The following is a 21,972-nucleotide window of genomic DNA, read 5'->3' on the forward strand; positions in this document are numbered from 1 at the left end:
ATGAATATACTAAAATCTATGGGTATGTGTGCTGTCCATGGAGAACAGTGAGAGCACATGTCCGTGATTTACTGACATCTGAATAAGGCCTCAATTTGAACCACTATCCAAAAAACATACAGTATAATTATTTTTATTTTCTTCAAGAAGACAGCCCTTGTGATATGGCCTATTAGGGCATATGGATGTCATAAAGGGAGGACTTGTTTTTGAGACCCCGATCTTTGAGCTCTGAGGAATTAGTTGTGGCCATTTGAATTGGAGATATCATACTATTTTCTCGCTATTTTCAGAAATTAGAAGCTGCACCCTCCCAGACCAGTGCGCCATTAACAAACAGTGGCCCAAAGTTTACTAATGTGTCTGTGCTTAGAAACGGTCTAAAAAGTGGCGAAGTTTGGGACAACTAGGGTTCCTCCATTTGTTTTGGCTCTTTCAAAAACGGTGTGGGACCTAGAAGGCATTACTTCACAGGGGACATGGCCTAGGAGGCACTATTTTGTGCCAAAATGTTTCCACAATTCTAGCGTAAAATTCTCTCTCAAATTAAGCCAATCTATATATATATTGGTATAGGGTCAGAGAAAAGTGTCTATCCCCGAGCCACTGTGATAAATCTGGTGCAGGTCCAGACTGCCTGTCTAAGCTAATGCCATTTATAGGATTAATAAATCTGCCCCTGTGACTCCTAGGTTAGTGTCCAGCTGATCATTGGGGCTAGGTGAATTAAAAAGGGGGTTGTTGTGTCGAGAGGATGTCAGTGGTCATAAATTTGCACAATACATGTTTGGATGTGGTTGAAGAAAAAAGGCACAAAAACCTACTTCGCCTTTAATAAAATATGGTCCATCATAACACATACTACTTAACTGTATATTTAGTTGGTAGATGTTACATCCTGTTGCAGTGTACAGTTTATCTCTTTTTAATGTAACTCCATGTAAAATAGGCCAAAACCTTGACCCAAAATTTGGCATCCAAATGTTTCCAAGAACTGCTTTATTGCAACCAGAAAATACACAGACACCTGTTCCCTGGTGTCAGTGGGCTGGCCGAGAGCATTGACCTCTAGCATAGGTTTGTCTTACGCCAGCTGATCATTGAATGTGAAGTGATCCTGTCATGATTCAATAGGGATAGTGCAGCCCTAAGCTCCACCCACTCCACTATCCCTACCTACTTTCACGGTCCGTCCTAACCAATGGTGTGCAACTGGACGGCAGTCCCTGGCCTAAGAACGTGCAGGGGTCTATAGGGAGGGAACAAGGTGGAAGAAAACAAAAGACTAAGAAATGTAAGCTACCAGGCTGGGTAGTAACCAAACAAGCAAATAACCAACCATAAGCAAAATTAGAATAAAATATAAGTCGAGGTCACGTCAGTAAAAATGAATAACACAGGATCGAGGTCAAATACAAGCCGAGGTCAGAAGCCAGGAGGTCACGTTAGTACAAAGGGATTACGCAGGATTAAGAGTCAAGAGTTCACAAATCCCACATGCAGGAAAATGCTAGTGGAGTAGTAAGACCAATCACAGGGAACTTGTGGCCAGCAAGTTGCCTGTTAAATAGGCTAGACTGAATGATCAAGTGACGTGGCCAGCCTCACGTGACCCTGCGTCACCCCCAGCCAAAACCCTGAGCGCCGACTCATATCCGTCGGCGCTCGTTCCTGCCCCTGCTCGTTGCCTAGGGGATGGAGGACGCCAGCCGCGCTGAGGAAGCAAGCGCCGCTGGGTCCTCCCCACACCCTTGTTTCCAGGGAGATGAGGATGCCGGCTACGTCCGACGCCGGCTCCTCTTCCATTTTTATCAGCGGGACGCCGGCGGTGCTGCAAGGAGGGAGCGCACCGCCCGTTCCTTGTTACACATCCTAAATGACCTCTAATTCTGACACCAGTTCACTACCAACATGGTGATGTCATACTGACAAAATAACTGAATAGGCCAATTGTCTTCCTATAGTATATACTGTACGTATTAAAATAGATGTATTGTGTTATCATTGGGAGTAGATTCACAAAATACAGTTTTTCATGCATTTTTAAGTTTAAAATAAGATATTTCCTTTAATATGCATCCCTGGCTTTAGCTATTAAAACAATACCAAACTGTCCTGTGTGATCTAGGTTGTAGAGCACTTTCCTCTAAAGGTTCACAAGCGGTGTTACCAACAGTGAGTGTGGACGCAATGTACCAACTGGTTTTGCTTACGGCTAACTCTAGGGGCGTGTACCTGGCAGTGCCCCAATATTTACCCTTTAACTCCTATACAGGGATCTGGACTTTGCTTCGGGGGAGCTACCAGCATAGCCCCAAGGTCAGGGCAGACTGCAGTAGAGCAATCCAAGAAACACGCTAAAGTCAGGACAGGCAGCTAGAAGTCAGTACACAGTGGTTAGACAGGGAATACACCTTTGCTGGTCACTAAAGACTAGGAAACTTTGAGTGCAGGCACCCTCCCACTAGAGAAGGTTCCTTGAGTACCCACGGACAACCAGCCTTAAGCTGAGGAAGGATTTGGACATGCGCATACTGGCCAAGGGTGAAGACTCTCTAGAAAAAGCCTAGGCAGAGGACAGCATCCCTAAGCCTGCAACAGAGGAGGATATTGGGCATATGGAGCGCGGGTCACAGAACCAGCAGCAGATAACAGAAGAGGGCGCGCGGGTCTGGATTGCCTGTGAAGCTGAATTTAGAGAGAAAAAAAATTGCCAGCTCTGGACAGCAGGGCAGTGGTGGGCACGGGTTACCATTGTTACAGACAGAGAAGCTGACACAGAGACTGCTGCTGATTTGTAAGTGATTTACTGTCTTAAAGGGGTTGTCTCACTTCAGCAGATGGCATTTTTATCATGTAGACAAAGTTATTACAGGGCACTTACTAATGTATTGTGATTGTGCAGATTGCCTCCTTTGCTGGCTTGATTCATTTTTACATCACATACACTGCTCATTTCCAGGGGTTACAACCACTCAACAATCTAGCAGCAGTGGTCGTGCTTGCACACTATAGAAAAAAGCTCCGACCTCTCTGGTGTCCGAGACAGTGAAAGTGCGCATAGGCACGCATGCGCAGCAGTTCCCTTTCCAGACACCTTGTATCTGTGCTGCAGAGGTGGCCATAACCCCTGGAAACAAGCAGTGTATAATTTAATCAAGCCAGCAAAGTATACCTTTAATTAACTGCTGGATTCACATCTAAACGGTTCAGTGCTGCTGTGTATATGTTTTCAATCACTGCTGCTTCTGAAGGTGTGCTACACACAGTTCAGGGAGCAGATTATCCTGTTTCTCCATGTGCAAAGAAAGCGATATAGGGAAGGCGGCACCGCTAAAAGCTCAGTCAAAAAGCTTGCCAACAAAACCTCAAACAAAAATGAACGCACCTTTTGAGTCCTCACTGCACAAAGACGGTGCACAAGCCAATCAAGAGGATACAAAACTACTGTAGTAGAATGTAAAGGAGGCGGCAATCACCCATGCAGTTCAAGAAAAATGATCCTTTATTTTATACGGGATGCAAATACGGTATCAGCAGATGTAGCGGGGGCGGATAGCAAATAGTCCACACATACCGGCGACGGCCGTTTCCCGCAGAAACACGCTTCCTCAAGCTACTGATGTCATATATTTGCTGTGTATGGGTGGACACAATTCAAGCTAATCTCTAACAAGTAGCCCAGAAAAAAAATAGAATTACAGAAGAAAACTGCTATAAAAGTCATATATTGGCCTGAAAAATTACCTGAAATGAGTTACATTTTGAATTACTGTATATTTGTTTCTCCGAAAACTGAATGCTAAGCAATTTGACCACCATTACTACTCCTCTCATAGGGATTATCAACTATTTTTCCTCCATTCCCAGGTCTAGTTGTGATGCAGCCTAGGAGAGCAGGAAGATAGTCATAATGGTTGTCAGCCAGCTTTCCCTACAACAGCTAAGAAACTTTTGAAAAGAAAGAGTGTGATAGAGTGTGACTGAAGGGTCCCCTCCTACCACGTGCCATTTAGAAAACTTGGGTCTTCTTATGTGGCAGAGGTGGCTTTGGGCACCCTCTGGCACCAGGGCCTGAATGTGACTGCAAACTCTGCACACTAATAACCAAGTCCCTTCTTAGTAGTTTATATATATAGTAGTTTTTATATATATATATATATATATATATATATATATGTGTGTTTATAGGGGCCCATAGCTCGCGGTGGATCCGCCAAAGTTATGAAGAGGCGCATGCCTCTCCATAACTGTGACGGATCATCCGCCAGTTCTAAATGTAAGATAGCTTCCCTGCTGCCTTACATTTACACCTTTTTCAGAAATAGGCGTAGAAAATGGTAAATTAGACGGTCCTGCTGTCACGAGGGTGTCAAGAACCACGCCTGACTCCGTTATACCCGGGGTCAGGAAATCGCAGCGGTTGGCTGCGCATTCTATGTAGAAAGATAGGGCTGTTTCTTTATGGTAGCTTTCTGGGTTTGCTTTGCAACCCTTTTTGGCTCACTCAGGGATCCATAGCTCTTTCTCCTCAGCTGTTCCTTGTCCAGCACTCCCAACCTCCTTATATTCCCCTCTCCCACTTCTCTGGTTGCCAGATATAGAGCTTCCTGCCTGGACTTCTATACTGACCCACTGGAGCTGTGTTGCTGCGTTCCCTGGTTGTTGTTCCAGAACGTTACCCTCCGGATCCCTGTTGGACCTTTGTGGTCTGCTGTGGTCGCCCACCTGGGTTTATGTGTTTGTCTGTCCTCTCCTTGGTGTTTTTCTCTTAGTGTCAGTGGTGCGGACTAGTGATCCCACCGCCCCGTTCACTACCTAGGGCTCATCTTAGGGAAAGCCAGGGTTTAGGCACGTGATCGGCGTACGGGTGAGGAACCCGTCTAGGGACATCAGGACAGTCAGGTGCCAGCCACAAGGTGAGTCAGGAGTCACCACCTCTCCCTTGGACAGGGCCTTCCCTTTTCCCTCACTTTGCGTGACGCCGGTCATTACACCTGCCCGGCCACGCCATGCCCACTTTTTTATACCTGGCATGAGCAGGAAGAAGTCGCAGATTGCAATCTGCACCTGAAATATGCCTAATATGGGTGTATTTCAGGTTAAGATAATAATACTTATGGTGGCTCACCTATTAAACAGCTGGAATTGAGGTTCTTTGTTATATAAAGCTTCACCCAAGAGCTAGGTAGATGCAACCTACCATAGGTGTATTTCAGCATCATAAATGACCCCCATATTTTTTTTTTGTTTTTTTTTCATTTCCGAGGAAAGGTGTTGGGTTTCCAACATGGACACCATTGATGCTCCTCAGTACCATGTAAATGAAAAGCTGACAGTAGTAGTAGGAGTTAGATGCAGATCTTTTAACAGTATGGTCCATCAGATTCTGATGATTCTTAGGGGAGGAGGTGAAGCCCAGATGTCTGGTGAGAGCACAACAGATGAGGCTATAAAGGTATCTGCTGTGGAGAGTGACAGAGATGGAGCAGCACATGCTGGTGGTTGTCACCGCTCTGACGCTTTCTCTGGAATTTATTCCTAATTATCCTTAATGGCAGTCTGAAAGGTTTCCATTTCTCTTCCCGGATTTCAGAATGCAAATATTATCCCCAAGATGCAATGTGCATGCTAAATACACCAGGGCTTTGCAGCCATTACTACAATAAATACACACTATTTGACTAATATGCCATTTCATTATATTTTTACCTTTAAGTGAGAGGCATTAACAGGGCATTCACCTCCCTCACAATCTACACAGTCTAAAGAGGCAGGAGGTAATGTTTCATTATCATTCCCAAAGTAAACTTTAAATGAATGCTCAAAGGGAATTGTGCTACGGCAAGTTATTTTAGGATAATTGTTCAATCATACATATTATAAAGGCTCTTCATATAGGGTTTGACTTTTTTTGGTCATAGTAAAATAATAAAAAAAGAAATTCTGCAGCCACTCCGATTCACCACCACTCATCTTCTCCAGGCTCCTGCCAGTGACGTATTGTTTGACTTTAGGCCAGAGATTAACTGCAGTAGCATACAGATCATCCCCACTGCAACCAAACAATATGTCACTGGCTGCAGCCCGGGAAGATGAGGTATTGGACCAGGCACAGGAAGGGGAGTTTTTTTTTTTATTATTTTACCAGGTCCCCCATTGCTTTGATGACATAAAAAGTAACATAGGTGACCCATTTTTTATGTATGTTTTTTCCATTTTCTTTAACATCTCACAGGCTCTAATCTCTTCAAATCAGGTCTTCGGAATTATTGTCCTGTACAGGGCTTAATGTATTCTAACGTTATATGTCCATTGTACTTTAATATGCTGTCACTTAATATGCCAACTTAATAATTGAAGTGCTTTTCAATATTTTTCTTCAGACACAAGGAGGCGGATATATGAAACCAGCATCGTCAACGCAACGGCCAAAGATCCTGTCCACCTAAACCCAGGAGCCACCAGGATACCACCTAAACAAAGGAATTCCTCAAATGCCACCAGCAGATCCCATGGCTCTTTGGCTTTAATTATGGCTGCCTTGTTCTTTACGTGTCCGTTTTTATCACGGGTTTGCAGTGCTACATTTTAAGAATCTGCTCAAAAATCCTTTGAAGCCTTATTCAAGCAAAGTAAAATAGTAGCTTTTTTTTAGGACAAACACGAAGAGTCGGCATGAGCCAAGCTCTGAATGACCTTGGATGAGTCACCCCACCGTTGAAATGGGATGACAGGCTGGCAAGCTAGACGTATGTCTCGGGAGCGGTAAGGATCGAGGTGACAGATAATAAACAACTCTCACACCTCAAGCAACATGAAAACAAACTCTCAGTTATTAAGCGGATCGGTTTCACAAATGTGATTTACGATGAGGAAGTGAAACTTGGACAAAGTCACAATGGATGAACGCTCACAGTCCAATACCTAATCTAATAATGTAGAGAAACCTGCCTTGTTAATAAACGGACAGAGTAGAACTGGAATGATACATTTCTATGCCGTGTGTGTCAGACGTATGAGTTTCTATGCACTTTAGAAGCCATTAAGCTTCACGTATTACAGATACCTCTAGAATTCTCCTCTTTGATATTTGTCACTTTTCCTTCACTTGTAAAACCAGCAAATGCCTGTGTACTTCATTCAATGTGTTATTGTATATCAGTTGCCTTCTTTTTATTTCTATATGGAACTAATACGTATGGCTTTGTCTAGATTTCTATTTTATGTAGGCGGTATGATAGCAGCCAAGGTAGGGGGATTGTAAGGTCTTAAACATTCATATTAAAGGGGATTAGGTGAATTCAGAAATAATTAGAATTCATAATTAGGTGGATTAGGCAGTGGAAAATATTCAAAATCTGGTGTCTACCCTGCTACAACCTGGAAATTAAAGGCTTTGAACACCTTTTAGGGCAATTTTTTATGATTGCATTTTAATACCTTTGGGATAAAAATAATTTTTTTCCATTCGTCTTTATTTAAAAAAAAAGTTTTGCGTGGTGTTCATCCGACAGGGTTACATTTCAGCCTAGCTTGGTTTTATTGCTGTTCATACAGCTATGTATAGCCCCTGTCTCTGAACTCCTGACAGCTTACAAACATCTACTTAAGTCATATTCTTATCCGTTCAATAAAAATGTAAGCTGTCAGGAATTCAGATGTAAGGACTACACTTCAGAACAGCAACGTTGCTCAGTGTAAAATTGAAACTAAGATAATCTGCAGCAAGGCTTTAATGTAACCCTGTAGGAAAAGAAACTACTGTCAATGTTTAACCAAATTGAGAAAACTATTTTTTGCCCAAAATGAGTAAAACGTATTTATAAAAACATTGCCCCCAAAGGTAGTCATAACCTTTAAGCAATAGACATGATTTATATAATATTCAAGAGGCATAGTTGTTAATAAAACGGTGTTGCCCATAGAAAACAATGAGAGGTTTGTATCAATGGACTAAATCTGTGATAGCGAATTGGTTATTAAGACCGGCGTCTAAAACATTGATCTTAATAAATGATCCCCTAAGTTTCTTAAAAACTTCCCGATAGAGCATACCAATATCAGCAATTCTGCAATTTGCAATGTTCTCATTAGGTTTAGCACAACCTCCGTTTAGGTCATCGAAGCTACACGCACTGTCTCTGTGCCTGCCATTTCAGATTGAAATTAGAGCCATGCCACATTCAGACCCATCAGGTTAAATTGAGTTGTGTACCCGAAATCTCATTATCACCTCAGTAATAAAATATTCCAGTTATTACACTTGGATGAAAAACTGCAAACCCAATACATTTAGAAGTGAATGTGATTGTAATAAGGGACTGAAGAGGGATTTACTGTGACCCCTCACCTCATATGAAGGGAGTTTTTCCTTTTATTTTGCTATGGCCCTCAAAAAAAAAGCAATTGTACAGAGAATTTTGGAATGGAGTAAGAAGAAAGGAGCCCTTGTCCTGCTCGTGAAAGCTCCCTTTTACATAAAGCTGCTGTACTCCAGGTACAGTGACATACATAAAATCTGTACACAGTAGGGTAACGGCAGAAATACATAATCCTGGATTCTTATAGCGGTGACAATCTGATATCTCACTATAAGAAATATACTGTGAATATGGTGCCTGGTTCAGTATAATAAAACAGCAGTCCTGGCCCCAAATCTCTACCTCTCTGCACATGGGAGTGAGAAAATTGCGGACTGCACGCAGAAAATGTCCATATTTTGTGGATGTATGGTTTGCAGTACGCAATATGGACAACTTTGTGTCCATGAGACCTTATCCAGCGAGAGCCACTTCTATGGTGAATTGAATATGCCACTGTGTGATAAGCAGATACCACTGCAGTATCCATTTACACCAACACTCTTCTCTTGTCCTGCATGACCCCCAGAAATGCCCCACTATGACTATACTGATGGTCCCATTAGTACATATTGTCTTCTTCTGATCTGGCCTGTTTTTTTTATCATCTCCTAAATCAACAATTTCATTGTTTTTGCTCAATGTTCAGTCTCCTAAAATTCAAACCAATCTCCATAAATATACCCAATATACACTGCATGTAAGTAGCAATAGTACATCGAGCCTTACAATGACAAGACACATGGCCACTGATGTAGATAAGGAACAGAAACAGATAGTTACTTCATTTTACATTAGGCCATGCTCCCTCGGGAGCCATTCACACAGTACAGTAAAGTCACTGAAGCCAGACTAAGCACTGTTACTTCATACTGTATGGAGGTTTCTAGGATATGACAGTGAATTTGAAGAGCAAGAATCAAACCAGTATGAAGAACTCTTCTTAATATTTCATTTCACCTCTGAGGTCTTCTAAAGTTAAGACCGGCGCTGGCACACTATGACATGGAAGGCTCATTGCTTAAAAATCCTAAAGATATGTCATCAGTATCAGATTGGTGAGGTCGGAGACCCCCCAGCTGTTTTGGACGGCCACCGGCACAGGAAGAGCTGATATGTGGTATACCAGCACAGTCTCTTCAAAGGGCAAGGAACCTTCTGATTCCAATCCCATTCACTGTATAGTGTCCAGCACTGGTGGCTGTCCAGCCAGTCAGTGGGGGTGCAGAGTGTTGGACCTATCATGGGAAAGGCCATCAATATCTAAGTTCTAGAAACCTCCTTTACATTTAGAGTACATTTACAGTACAACCACAGGATATGCCATAAATGTCCAGTAGATGTGGGTCCTACCTCTAGAACCCTCTCCTATCTTGAGAACAGTGCTCGGATCACTGTTACTGTAATTGGTGCTTTGGCCACACATGCAGAGTGCTCTACATTCACTTCTATGGGTTTCTGTTTAATATACTGGTAGAAAATGATTGAAGAGTTGTACAATTGAGAGGGCAAAATTACGTGACCAATAAAAAGTGCATCACTGTGAACTATAAAGTGTCATTAACGGTAGATGTTAGGTGTCCTTTACGACTTTGAGACACATACCCCTGGATCATTAAAGGGGTTATCCAAGATATGCACGGGACCCTCATACTTGCCTTACTCCCTGTCACCCATTTCGTTTCTGATGCTGGCACGGCCTTCACGCCTTCACGCAGATGAAGACATCCGGCATTGGAGGAGGCAGCCAATAGCAGTTGATGACGGGAACGAGCCTCCCTAGCATCGTGGGTTACACTAGGGAGGTCTGTCCCCGTGTCGGCATCAGAAGCAACGTAGGTGGCGGGGAACGAGGTAAGTACAACCTCTGTGAGCGGCCCAGGCATATGGAGGGGCATAATAGATCTTTGATAACCCCTTTAATCAAAGACAGAAATGGATGTACGTTGGAAGCTCAGTTGGCTCCACTACTCATGCCTGTTTTGGGCAGACAACAAATTGTATAAAATATCATATATTATTTCCTAATTCTGATAAAGACTCCCAGGATTCTGGCTACACAGTGTTCACCATGTGTTAGGCAGCTGCTCAAAGGCCATTTGAATTGTTCTTCTTTGCCCCAAAATAGGGCTGAGCAGAGACATCAGCCCTCACTACACATTTCAGTCCATATCTGATCATATGTCAGACTAAGCAGAAGGGACTGGATGAGACCCTACAGTGAGATGAGCTGCAAAGGACAATTACAAGGACATCCTGTTTTTTGGTGCAATTTTTGCTCAAACATTTCTAGTTTTTACACCACTCTCGTGTGGGTGGGGCTTAGCGAAAGGGACAGGTCCTCTGCAGCTCAACACATTTTATATAGTTTATGCCAGAAAACTAGCATCAATTAAAACTACATCTAGCTGGCGTAGGTTTCAGATTTTGGCACATGGACCTCACAGATGCGACATATTTATTAAGAGGCTGGCGCATTTGAAATACCAATCTTTAGCAAAATAACCCCAATGAGGAAATTAGAAGAGTAAAATTGTGACTGATGACATAACCTGCATTTTTCTTTATCCATTAGGTCTTCCCTCCTTTTAATCCCTTATTCCACAAAGCAACTTGCCATGTTAGACTAAAAAATTTATTCTTGTTCCAGAGCTCCTCATGTACACATAAATCATCTACACCGTCTTTTATTTTAAGTGTTCTGTTACGATATAGACACATTAATCTCAACAGAAAAATTCCTATCTCTACATCACTGTATTTATTAACATGATTGACAGAAGCCTCCTGGCTTGATACATTGATATATCCATAGACTTCTATAGAGCATCGCTCCCTTGTGGTCATAACACCATAAAAATCAGTTGTTTAGTTTTATTATATAATAATGTATAAATAAAGACTTTAAAAAAACAAAACACAAGATTACCTTTGTTTTATTCCTTAGATAGAACACATACAATCTGTGATATACTAATGGATTTTACAGGAACCCCTCATTCCGATTATATTATGCAAATCAAAAGTGGAATAAAAAAGATGTACTAGAAGATTTTAGGCTTCCTACATATGTGCCTCGTGATAACTGAAACTGACAACTGTGTAAACAGAGCCTCGGCTCCCACACACTTGGGAAAGGTGGGACATGATCGAAACCTTTAAACACACTACTCAAAAAAAGTTAGGGATATTTGTCTTGTGGAATACAATGGATTTGAGGGGTTCACCAGAGTGGAGCTCGGCCAGCTACAACCACTGAGCTGATTTAGAAACAATATAAACAATGGCCGGCTCACAAATTAAAATATAAAAACACAATTTATTACACCATTCACAAAATTCATGTCATGTAAAATATCTAAAAACATAAAATTCATGCCAAATTTAGAAATTGAGACCCCGCATGCGCCAAGGATAATGCCGGCATAAGCACAGACTGCAAACTTCAGTGAGGACCCCAACAAAGCTAAACCAGGCTCATATTGAACATCCACACCAAATACATCTAACACTGCCTGAGGCAGTACGGCGGAGCTGACAGACCCTGGTATTGGTAAGAAGCGCTATAGAGAGATCCACATTACATATTCAAAGCAAAACCTCTCCTCTGCTGTAACGAATAATTGCAACATATCCATCTTGCTACATTGATTATCCTCTACTGCTACAACAGAGTGCTCCATATTAACTGTGTCATACTGAGTAACGCAATGGTATAGGAACTGATATGGCCAGGAACAAAGAATGCATATCAAGATTAATTAAGAACTTACATTGAGAGCACTGTGTGAACTGATTCTAGTCCCCTTTGCGTAAGCTCCGCAATCGGACTGTGATTATTTGGCATGAATTAGATGTTTTTAGATATTTTACATGACATGAATTTTGTGAATGGTGTAATAAATTGTGTTTTTATATTTTAATTTGTGAGCTGGCCATTGTTTATAATATTTGTCTTCTGGGTGAAATTTCAAGATGAACCCAAAATGCACTCTAACCTTTACAGGTAAACTTAAAGGGAACCTGTCACCAGTTTTATGGTGTCCTAACTAAGGGCAAACTAAATAAGTGACTGATTCTCTTAGCAAAATGCTGGGTCACTTTCTTTAATTGACCCAGTCAATCTGCCAACATCTTGTATTGAAAAGCTCCAGCTCATAATGATGAGTTCTGAATATTCATGAGCTCCTGACTCTCCCCACCCACCTGCTGCTGAATGACAGTTATTTTCCATATGAGTCAGCAGCAGGTGGGCAGGGGAGTGGCTATAGCTCTGAATTAAAAAAACATTGGACTCACTGACATCACGCTGGACTCAATGACCATGCTGGACTCAAATCAGCTCATTAGCATGTGGCATGAGGCATCTTTGTGTGTATATTATGAGGTAATAACCATCTGTCACACCAGTAAGTGAATACATCTAAGGCACTTTTTAGTAGTTAATGATTGTATATAATTAGTTAGATTATAATCAAATATCCACATGACAGGTTCCCTTTAATGTGACCTTGTCTATACTTTTTGAATGTTCAACTGTTCAAAGTTTCAGTACTTTGTGTACAACTTGCTGTTGTCTAACAAGGAGCTTAACGGCAGGTAAATTTCCTGGTATTTAAACAGTCCTCCTCATCACGCTGTTCACATGTTGACATTCAGTTTAGTGTCATCTGCAAAAATGTATATTTTACTGTGCAAGCCTTCTACAAGAGCATTAATAAATATATTGAAGAGAATAGGGCCCCATACTGACCCCTGAGGTACTCCACTAGTGACAGTGACCCAATCTCAGTATGTACCATTAATAACCACCCTCTGTTTCCTATCACTCAGCCAGTTACTTACCCACATACAGACGTTTTCTCCCAGTCCGAGCATTCTCATTTTATATACTAACCTTTTATGTGGTACATTGTCAAATGCTTTGGAGAAGTCCAGATAGTCCTGTCAGTATAGAGTCCTTAAATATCAGAAATAAGGGTCTGGCTATGACATTACTTTATTCTCTTAGGATACGGGGGATTTGTCTATTTTAATCTTTTCAAGACACCTCTGTACTTCTTCCTGGGTCAAACAGGGAACTTTTAATGGGGAATTTACTTTTACATTCTGCATTTCATCTGACAGTTTATTTTCTTCACAACAAAAAGAAAGCTCAATCGGCACTACTACATGCGGTCCGATGTCGATAACATTTCTCTCAGCAACCATGCAGTGAAACAGGTGGTGGTCCGTCAGAACAAACAGACCAATAGTTGCATGTAAAATAGAGGAAAAAATCAGCATTCACCGAATCTTCACAAATAGTAGCTTTATTTCGGGTTAAAACATAGCCTTATACGGGTCACAATTGCAGCAAAGTAAGGCAACTTGCCTTACTTTGCTGCAATTGTGACTCACATCGGCTATGTATTAACCCGAAATAAAGCTACAATTTGTGAAGATTCAGTAAGTGACGCTTTTTTCCACTGAGCTTATTTTCTTCAGTGAATACAGTGGAGAAAAAAATATTTAATAGCTTTGCTTTCTCCTCGTCGCTCCCTGCGACTCCCCCCTCATTACTCTTTAAAGGGCCGACACCTTTAGATTTATACTTTTTACCATTTATATAATTGAAGAACATTTTAGGGTTAGTTTTACTCTCTTTGGCAATTACGGTAATCTCTTAGTCTCTAGTTTGGCAGCTTTTATTTGTCTTTTACATTTTCTATTTTTTTCCTTATAGTTTTTCAATGCTTCCTCGCTTCTCTCCTGTTTTAGTGATTTTAAATGCTTTATTTTAGTAATTAATTGCTTTATTTACAGTTCTATTTATCCACATTGTTTTTTTATTGTTCCTTAACCTTTTATTCCCATAAGGTATGTACTTCTCACAATTAGATTTTAGGATGCTTTTAAAAATATCCCATTTTGTAGTTGTAATTTTATTTTTGAGAACTTTGTCCCAGTTAGTTAGGCCTATGGCCTCTCTTAGTTGGCAAAATTTATATTTTTTGAAGTTTGGTATTTTTGTTACTCCCTGAAGAAACACTCTTTTAAATGATAATTGAAAGGTTATTACTTTATGGTCACTATTTTCCCAGGTGTCACCCCAACCTGCACGTCTATACTAAGTCCAGTATGGCCGTCCCTGAACTAGTTGGGAAAGGTAATTGTCTTTGGCTATTGCCAAGAACCTGTTTCCTTTATGAGAATTAGAGCTTTCAGTTTCCCAGTCTATATCTGGGTAGTTGAAGTCCCCCATAATAACCACCTCATTATGATTTGCCGCCTCATCTATCTCGTTTAGAAGTAGATTTTCTGTGGACTCTGGTATATTCAGTGGTTTATAATAAACTCCTATTAGTATTTTATTATTGTCTTTTTCTCCATGTATTCCTACCCACAGTGACTCCACATGTTCATGTCCCTCACTTATATCTTCCCGGAGTGTGGGCTTTAGACAGGACTTTACATAGAGGCAGACCCCTCCCCCTCTCCGGTTTTGACGATCTGTTCTAAACTGCAGCCAACCGTTCTGCTATGCCAGTGTCACCTATCCATGCTACATCAGGATCAGCTGTACTGGATAAGCGGCTTACCAGATCCATCTCACCGAATCATCAGGATCAGTTGTACAGCATGAGCGGCTTACCAGATCCATCTCACCAAATGAGTACCTAACAAAAATTTTAATAAATGTGGTTTATTAACCCAGTGTGCAGTGCAAGCAGTGTTTCAGTTTCAGTCCCTCATTGGAACCATTCGCAAAATACAGAAAATGAAGGGCGGAAACATCGCCTGTACATTAGGTGACTAGACATCACATTGATTCAAACTTCTTGGAGTGCTTCTTCTTCTTCTTAGATATGGTTATATAGCACCAATATATATCATGCCACTGAACAGAAATTGGAACTATTCTGAACAGTGCCTGTACCCAGGGCATCTGAGGCATTATGCTGAGTGAGGGCACGAAAGGTCTGAGGGTATCATTAATGTCTGAGGATACCTTTGCTGTGTAGTGGGCACTAAGGGGCATCACTAGTTTGTGGGATGAGGCACTAACTGGGCATCCTTACTGTGTGGAGGGCAAAAAGGACCACTGTTACAGTGTGTGGGGACAAATGTGAGCAGAATTGGGTGTATATGGACGGGGATGGAGCTGGGTCAGAGGAGTAGCTTCATTTAAAAATAAATACCATGTGTGTTACATGTGTATTCATGTATGTGTACCATGTATATGGTGTATTTATGTGCATGTGTGTTGCATATATATGGTGTATGTATCTGTAAACGTGTGTCGTGACGCCGTGTGTCTGCCGTTAAGTAGGGAACCTGTTCTTAAAAATGTGGATCCAACCCCTGGTCAGGGCTACAGGGCATTTTCACATGAGTCCTCTAAGCTCTACTGAATGATTGAGTAAGCCCATATTGAGCTGGGATATGTGGAAGCTTTTTTCCCAGCTGCAACACCATTTAATAGAGGTTCCTGTCCCTGCTTCTTTAGTATTTATGGGGAACCTCTGCATGTAATAAATGAAATAGGACTTGTGCTGCCACCGGTTCCCGTTTCCAATCAGAAAATGTATAGATATGATCATGCTTAGTGTTGTCTTCTTGCTGATACAGTCAGTGCAGGCATGGTACTAGCTGTCAAGTCTGTTTCTAAGGGATTTAAAGAAAAATGGAGATAACCCTGTCAAGTAGATGTCCGGCTGCAGGAGATTCATGATCTGCAGAAAGGCTGGTGCCTATCATATCTGTTATCTATGTATGAGGGGAATAAAGATATCATAATCAACTGTGTGGCAGCTGCTGACTCTGTGATATGTCCGCTGCTAAAACCTTCACTAAATCTATGCCTATAAAACACAAGTGAGCCATTATCTCAGAATGATGCGAATACAGGATCATCTTTTAGATGATGATTGAACTCCACTTTTTTTTATTCCATTGTAGTAACATAGTAACATAGATCATAGCTTTTTAAGTATTACATGACTATGCAGAGTATAAGTCTTCTCTTCCTCTGTGAGTGGCAGACCATGATTGACGTCTACTCCAGGATCGGAGAAGTTCAACCAATCAATTCCTATAATAGATGGCGCCAAAAGTGGAGGCCTCTCACTCTGCCAAACTCACTCCTCAATGGACACACCTCAATCCACAGATACTGTGCCACTACGAACCTGGCATTGCAAATCGTACCTTCAGGTCAGTGCAGGTCACCGGGACAATCTAGTCAGTGGCTCTCCAGTTTCTACATTATGCACCATGTGGTTCCCGGACTGTGAGGGGTACTTAATAACAATGCAACATCTTCACAAACGGTGTACGGTGGTATTAAACAACAATGGAGGAGATTTACGAAGGTCAATGTGCCAAAATTCCAGCTCAATTTGTCATGCATTCTGCACATCTCTTTTATTTGGTAAGTGAGAGGAAAGGAAAAATAACAGCGGCACTACGCTAGTAATTCACCTGTAAGCCCCTTGCATCTGTCAAGGATCCATAGACCTGCGGTTGCCCCCGATGACCAGAACAGTGGTGCTCAGCGTTGTGAAGGAGAATCAAATCAAGGGAATAGACGAGACGCGGCACTCACCAAAGGTCTTGCTCTTGATAATTGCCTTATTGCAGATCAGATGGCATGCTGCGCAGGCAGGGGAGCGGGATGGCCACGATGTGCAACAGCGGTGACGGCCGTTTCACGCAGAAGTCGCGCTTCCTCAGACCGGCTATGAGGAAGGTTTTAGACACTTGTCGTGCCTTACTAAAAAGGCTTTGAAGAGTCTAGGAAAGATCACAACGTAAGGCTCTATTCACATGACCGCATTTTTGGTCTGTGTGCAATTCACATTGTTTATGGATCGAACGCTGACTGATTTATTTCAGAGGCGCAAAAAATGCAGAGAGCACATCGCATGCTGTCCGCATCCATATGTCCATTCCACGGAAAAATAAGATAGAACGTGTCCTATTGTCGTCTGTTTTGCAAACAAGAATAGGCATTGTTACCATGGGGTGTGTGAAAAGTGCAGGATGCACATCATGGACAGCATGCGTATTTTGCGGGTCCGTGATTTGTGAACCATAAATGGATATGGTCGTGTGAATGACCCCTCTAATGTACTCATTTGCACTAACATTGCAACATACTGGTCTGTAGTAAGCCACTGAAGAGAGAAATGTCTAACATGTCTAGCAAGATGCACCAAATCTATCACACACAGCATCAGCCACTGTGATATATTTGCCTAGTTTTAAGTTGATTGAATTTAAGACAGAAATAAATGTGCCCTAGTGATTTACAATTCAAACATGACAGCAGTCCTTGTAAGGGGGTAAGTGTAGGACAATTACAGTTCACCCCCTTACATGCACTAACTATCATGTACAGTACAGACCAAAAGTTTGGACACACCTTCTCATTCAAAGAGTTTTCTTTATTTTCATGACTTTGAAAATTGTAGATTCACACTGAAGGCATCAAAACTATGAATTAACACATGTGGAATTATATACATAACAAAAATGTGTGAAATAACTGAAAATATGTCATATTTTAGGTTCTTCAAAGTAGCCACCTTTTGCTTTGATTACTGCTTTGCACACTCTTGGCATTCTCTTGATGAGCTTTAAGAGGTAGTCACCTGAAATGGTCTTCCAACAGTCTTGAAGGAGTTCCCAGAGATGCTTAGCACTTGTTGGCCCTTTTGCCTTCACTCTGCAGTCCAGCTCACCCCAAACCATCTCGATTGGGTTCAGGTCCGGTGACTGTGGAGGCGCAGCATCCCATCACTCTCCTTCATGGTCAAATAGCCCTTACACAGCCTGGAGGTGTGCTTGGGGTCATTGTCCTGTTGAAAAATAAATAATGGTCCAACAAAACGCAAACCGGATGGAATGGCATGCCACTGCAAGATGCTGTGGTAGCCATGCTGGTTCAGTATGCCTTCAATTTTGAATAAATCCCCAACAGTGTCACCAGCAAAGCAACCCCACAACATCACACCTCCCCCTCCATGCTTCATGGTGGGAACCAGGCATGTAGAGTCCATCCGTTCACCTTTTCTGCGTCGCACAAAGTCATGGTGGTTGGAACCAAAGATCTCAAATTTGAACTCATCAGACCAAAGCACAGATTTCCACTGGTCTAATGTCCATTCCTTGTGTTTTTTAGCCCAAACAAGTCTCTTCTGCTTGTTGCCTGTCCTTAGCAGTGGTTTCCTAGCAGATATTCTACCATGTAGGCCTGATTCACACAGTCTCCTCTTAACAGTTGTTCTAGAGATGTGTCTGCTGCTAGAACTCTGTGTGGCATTGACCTGGTCTCTAATCTGAGCTGCTGTTAACCTGCAATTTCTGAGGCTGGTGACTCAGATTAATTTATCCTCCGCAGCAGAGGTGACTCTTGGTCTTCCTTTCCTGGGGCGGTCCGCATGGGAGCCAGTTTCTTTGTAGCGCTTGATGATTTTTGTGACTGCACTTGGGGACACTTTCAAAGTTTTCCCCATTTTTCAGAATGACTGACCTTCATTTCTTAAAGTAATGATGGCCACTCGTTTTTCTTTACTTAGCAGCTTTTTTCTTGCCATAATACAAATTCTACCAGTCTATTCAGTAGGACTATCAGCTGTGTATCCACCTGACTTCTCCACAATGCAACTGATGGTCCCAACCTCATTTATAAGGCAAGAAATCTCACTTATTACACCTGACAGGGCACACCTGTGAAGTGAAAACCATTTCAGGTGACTACCTCTTGAAGCTCATCAAGAGAATGCCAAGAGTGTGCAAAGCAGTAATCAAAGCAAAAGGTGGCTACTTTGAAGAACCTAAAATATGACATATTTTCAGTTGTTTCACACTTTTTTTTATGTATATAATTCCACATGTGTTAATTCATAGTTTTGATGCCTTCAGTGTGAATCTACAATTTTCATAGTCATGAAAATAAAGAAAACTCTTTAAATGAGAAGGTGTGTCCAAACTTTTGGTCTGTACTGTATATGTAATACTCAGTTCACATCTGTGGTGCATTTTCCATTTTTCTGTTCCAGTGTAGGCACCTGATGGACTCCTATGACTACAATGGGGTTTGTCAGGTTTCCGTTATGGTCTTCATAATTCCAGTGAACAAAATGCTGCTGGATGCATATTTTCAGTGAAATCCCCCACAGATGTGCACCTAGCTGGAATACATTGCATTAGTTACCTTGTACCGATCCTGAATTACAACCAGAATTCTTGAAGCATTCTAAATGTACAGGAATCCATAGCCAGTGATTAGCTTTTATCAATATGTTAAACTTTCAGCTTGTAGTTATTCTTTTTTTAAAGGCAGTATAATGGTAACAGCACTCATTTACTAAAGATCTGCATTTTACACACCAGCCTTAGTAAAAACCCAGCTGGCGAAAGATCCGACCAATTTATTAAGAAACACACGCCTCTAAATAAATGTATTGCATCTTCTGCTGTCCTACAGCCAGGAGCTAGAGTGTATTGTGTGCCAGTTTTCTCCTGCCTCTGTGGTGGCCATCAATAGCCACACATTCTGTCCTTCTTCAGTTGTCTCATATGGAGCCATCGGCCATCATGTCCCACAGCAGTATTCAACTGTATTACCATCCTGAGGGCATCCATACAATCAGGGGCGGATTGGCCATAGACTGTACAGGGAAATTCCCTGTAGGGACGATGCCCAGGGGGCCGCCTGAACCCTCCTCACAGCTGCCAGCCAGGTAAGTAATGATATGTGTTGTTCCCAGATTTAATTAAACCTGGGGGCGTCAAGTAGTTATGTAAATTGCCGTTGACCACAGGTGCCATTCTGATGCCTAAATTCAACTGTATTGCCATCCTGAGGCAACTTGAGTAGGAGGTGAGAATGTGGCAGCTGGTGTTGACCACCACTGAGGGGCATCTTCAAAGGAGGTATTTTGTGCTACCATGTGGTTTTTGATGCTGCTGGGGCAGTTCATTGTGTTGCACTGAGATATTTGGCTCTGCTGGGACGGTATTTTGTTCTGCAATATGGCATTGCTGGCCCCACTACTTGTGTTGGTTCTGCCTTCCATCAATTTGCACCCACCCACAACATGGGGCCACTTTCAGGTTTTTTTTCCAGTGCCACTTTAAGTTCCCAGTCTACCCCTGCATACAATTGATTTCAGGAGGGCAGCTGCAGCCACTGGTCAGGTACCTGATGCTCCCAGTGTTAATTACCTCTGGGAGAATCTGATTATTATGTACTTGACCAGCAGCAGTAAGGAGGGTTTGGGCGCCGGCAGCAACAGCTGCCACATTCTCGCCTCCTACTCAAGTTTCCTAAGGATGGCAATACAGTTGAATTCAGGAATCAGAAGGGCACCTGTGGTCGCCGGCCAGGTACATAACTACTTGACGCCCCCAGTTTCAATGAACTCTGGGTATGACACAGATAATTACTTACCTGGCTGGCAGCTGTGAGGAGGGCTCATACAGTCCCCTGGGCATCAGGCCATCGAGAAATTTTCCTGTAGGGTCTATGGCCAGTCTGCCCCTGAGTTCATGACCCCCAACGACTTTTACTGAAATCCAATAAGAGAAAAAAAGTGATAAGCCTATTTTTATACAGTATATGGTATGTATGATTGCCTCTTGTCCCACAACCCCTGAAGGGAAATTATTTCCCCCATATCACCAATAAAGTGTAATAGGTTTTGTTTAAAGACACTTGGAAGGATATCTATCAATAAGTTACACGTAGGAAATAGGTCAGAAGAAAATTGAAAATTAACGTGTTTAATTAAGAAACTCGATACCTTTATTAATAAATGGGTATGAGCAAGAGTGGTCGATATGCTCAGATGCTCTGATGTATAAAAACAAACCTCCTATTATAGATAGGTGGTGGAATAATGAATCACTATAGGAGCGGGGATGATAGTGGGTAAGTCTGTGAGAAAACTACTCTCCCTAGATGACCCTATGGAACTATGTCCTGAAGCACAGGGATGTCCCCTGATGGTGGAGACACCCTGCCCCCGTACCTAAGCCTAGATGTGGCCCTAGTGATGCCCTACTTAGCAAAGCTGGATCGGGAAATATTGATCCAGTGAAAAAAAACAAAAATAATAAGTCTAATATAAATAATATAAAGACACAACTCCAACGCGTTTCGGCTGCATACAGCAGCTCATCAGGAGGTGATGACAGTGTAATAAACGTAGGGAATAAAGAAAGCAATTTTTTTTAAAGATGGTGCTTAAAAGAATGAAATGGTACTTAGCTCCTTGGCATACTTGATGGCGCTGTGTATACAGATATGTACCTCTTGTCCGTATGTATGATGAAGTCTGAAGGTAAAAGGTACTATATGTCAGACATTTATATAGGTCTGAAGATAAAAAGTACTATATGTCAGACATTCATATATTGCAATAGTGTACTGATCTGTGGTCGAAATATACTATATGCCAGTCAGTGATTAACATAGAATAGACAGGTCCGTGGTATAAATAATGCTGTGTACTCACCAGACAGAGGGGGGCCCTGTAAAAGGTACAGCTGGTATGCTGGGAGACTGGAGGGCTCATAGCAGTGTGCCAGCGCTTGCTATTTAAGTGCTGGTGCCGACATG

At 42.0% G+C, this 21,972-nt stretch overlaps 1 protein-coding gene across 1 annotated transcript in view; it reads left to right on the forward strand.

Moving 5' to 3' along the window:
• LOC122934592 (glypican-5-like) overlaps nucleotides 1–9,880 on the forward strand; it is a 257,402-nt gene extending 247,522 nt beyond the window's left edge. The window contains exon 7 of the mRNA XM_044290171.1: nucleotides 6,387–9,880. Within this exon, the coding sequence (XP_044146106.1) occupies nucleotides 6,387–6,595 (209 nt within the window). The 3' untranslated portion in view covers nucleotides 6,596–9,880. The remainder of the gene's footprint in view (nucleotides 1–6,386) is intronic.
• The last annotated feature ends 12,092 nt before the right edge of the window (nucleotides 9,881–21,972 follow it).

This window comes from Bufo gargarizans, chromosome 4 (genome assembly GCF_014858855.1).
Source record: "Bufo gargarizans isolate SCDJY-AF-19 chromosome 4, ASM1485885v1, whole genome shotgun sequence".
Taxonomy (NCBI): domain Eukaryota; kingdom Metazoa; phylum Chordata; class Amphibia; order Anura; family Bufonidae; genus Bufo; species Bufo gargarizans.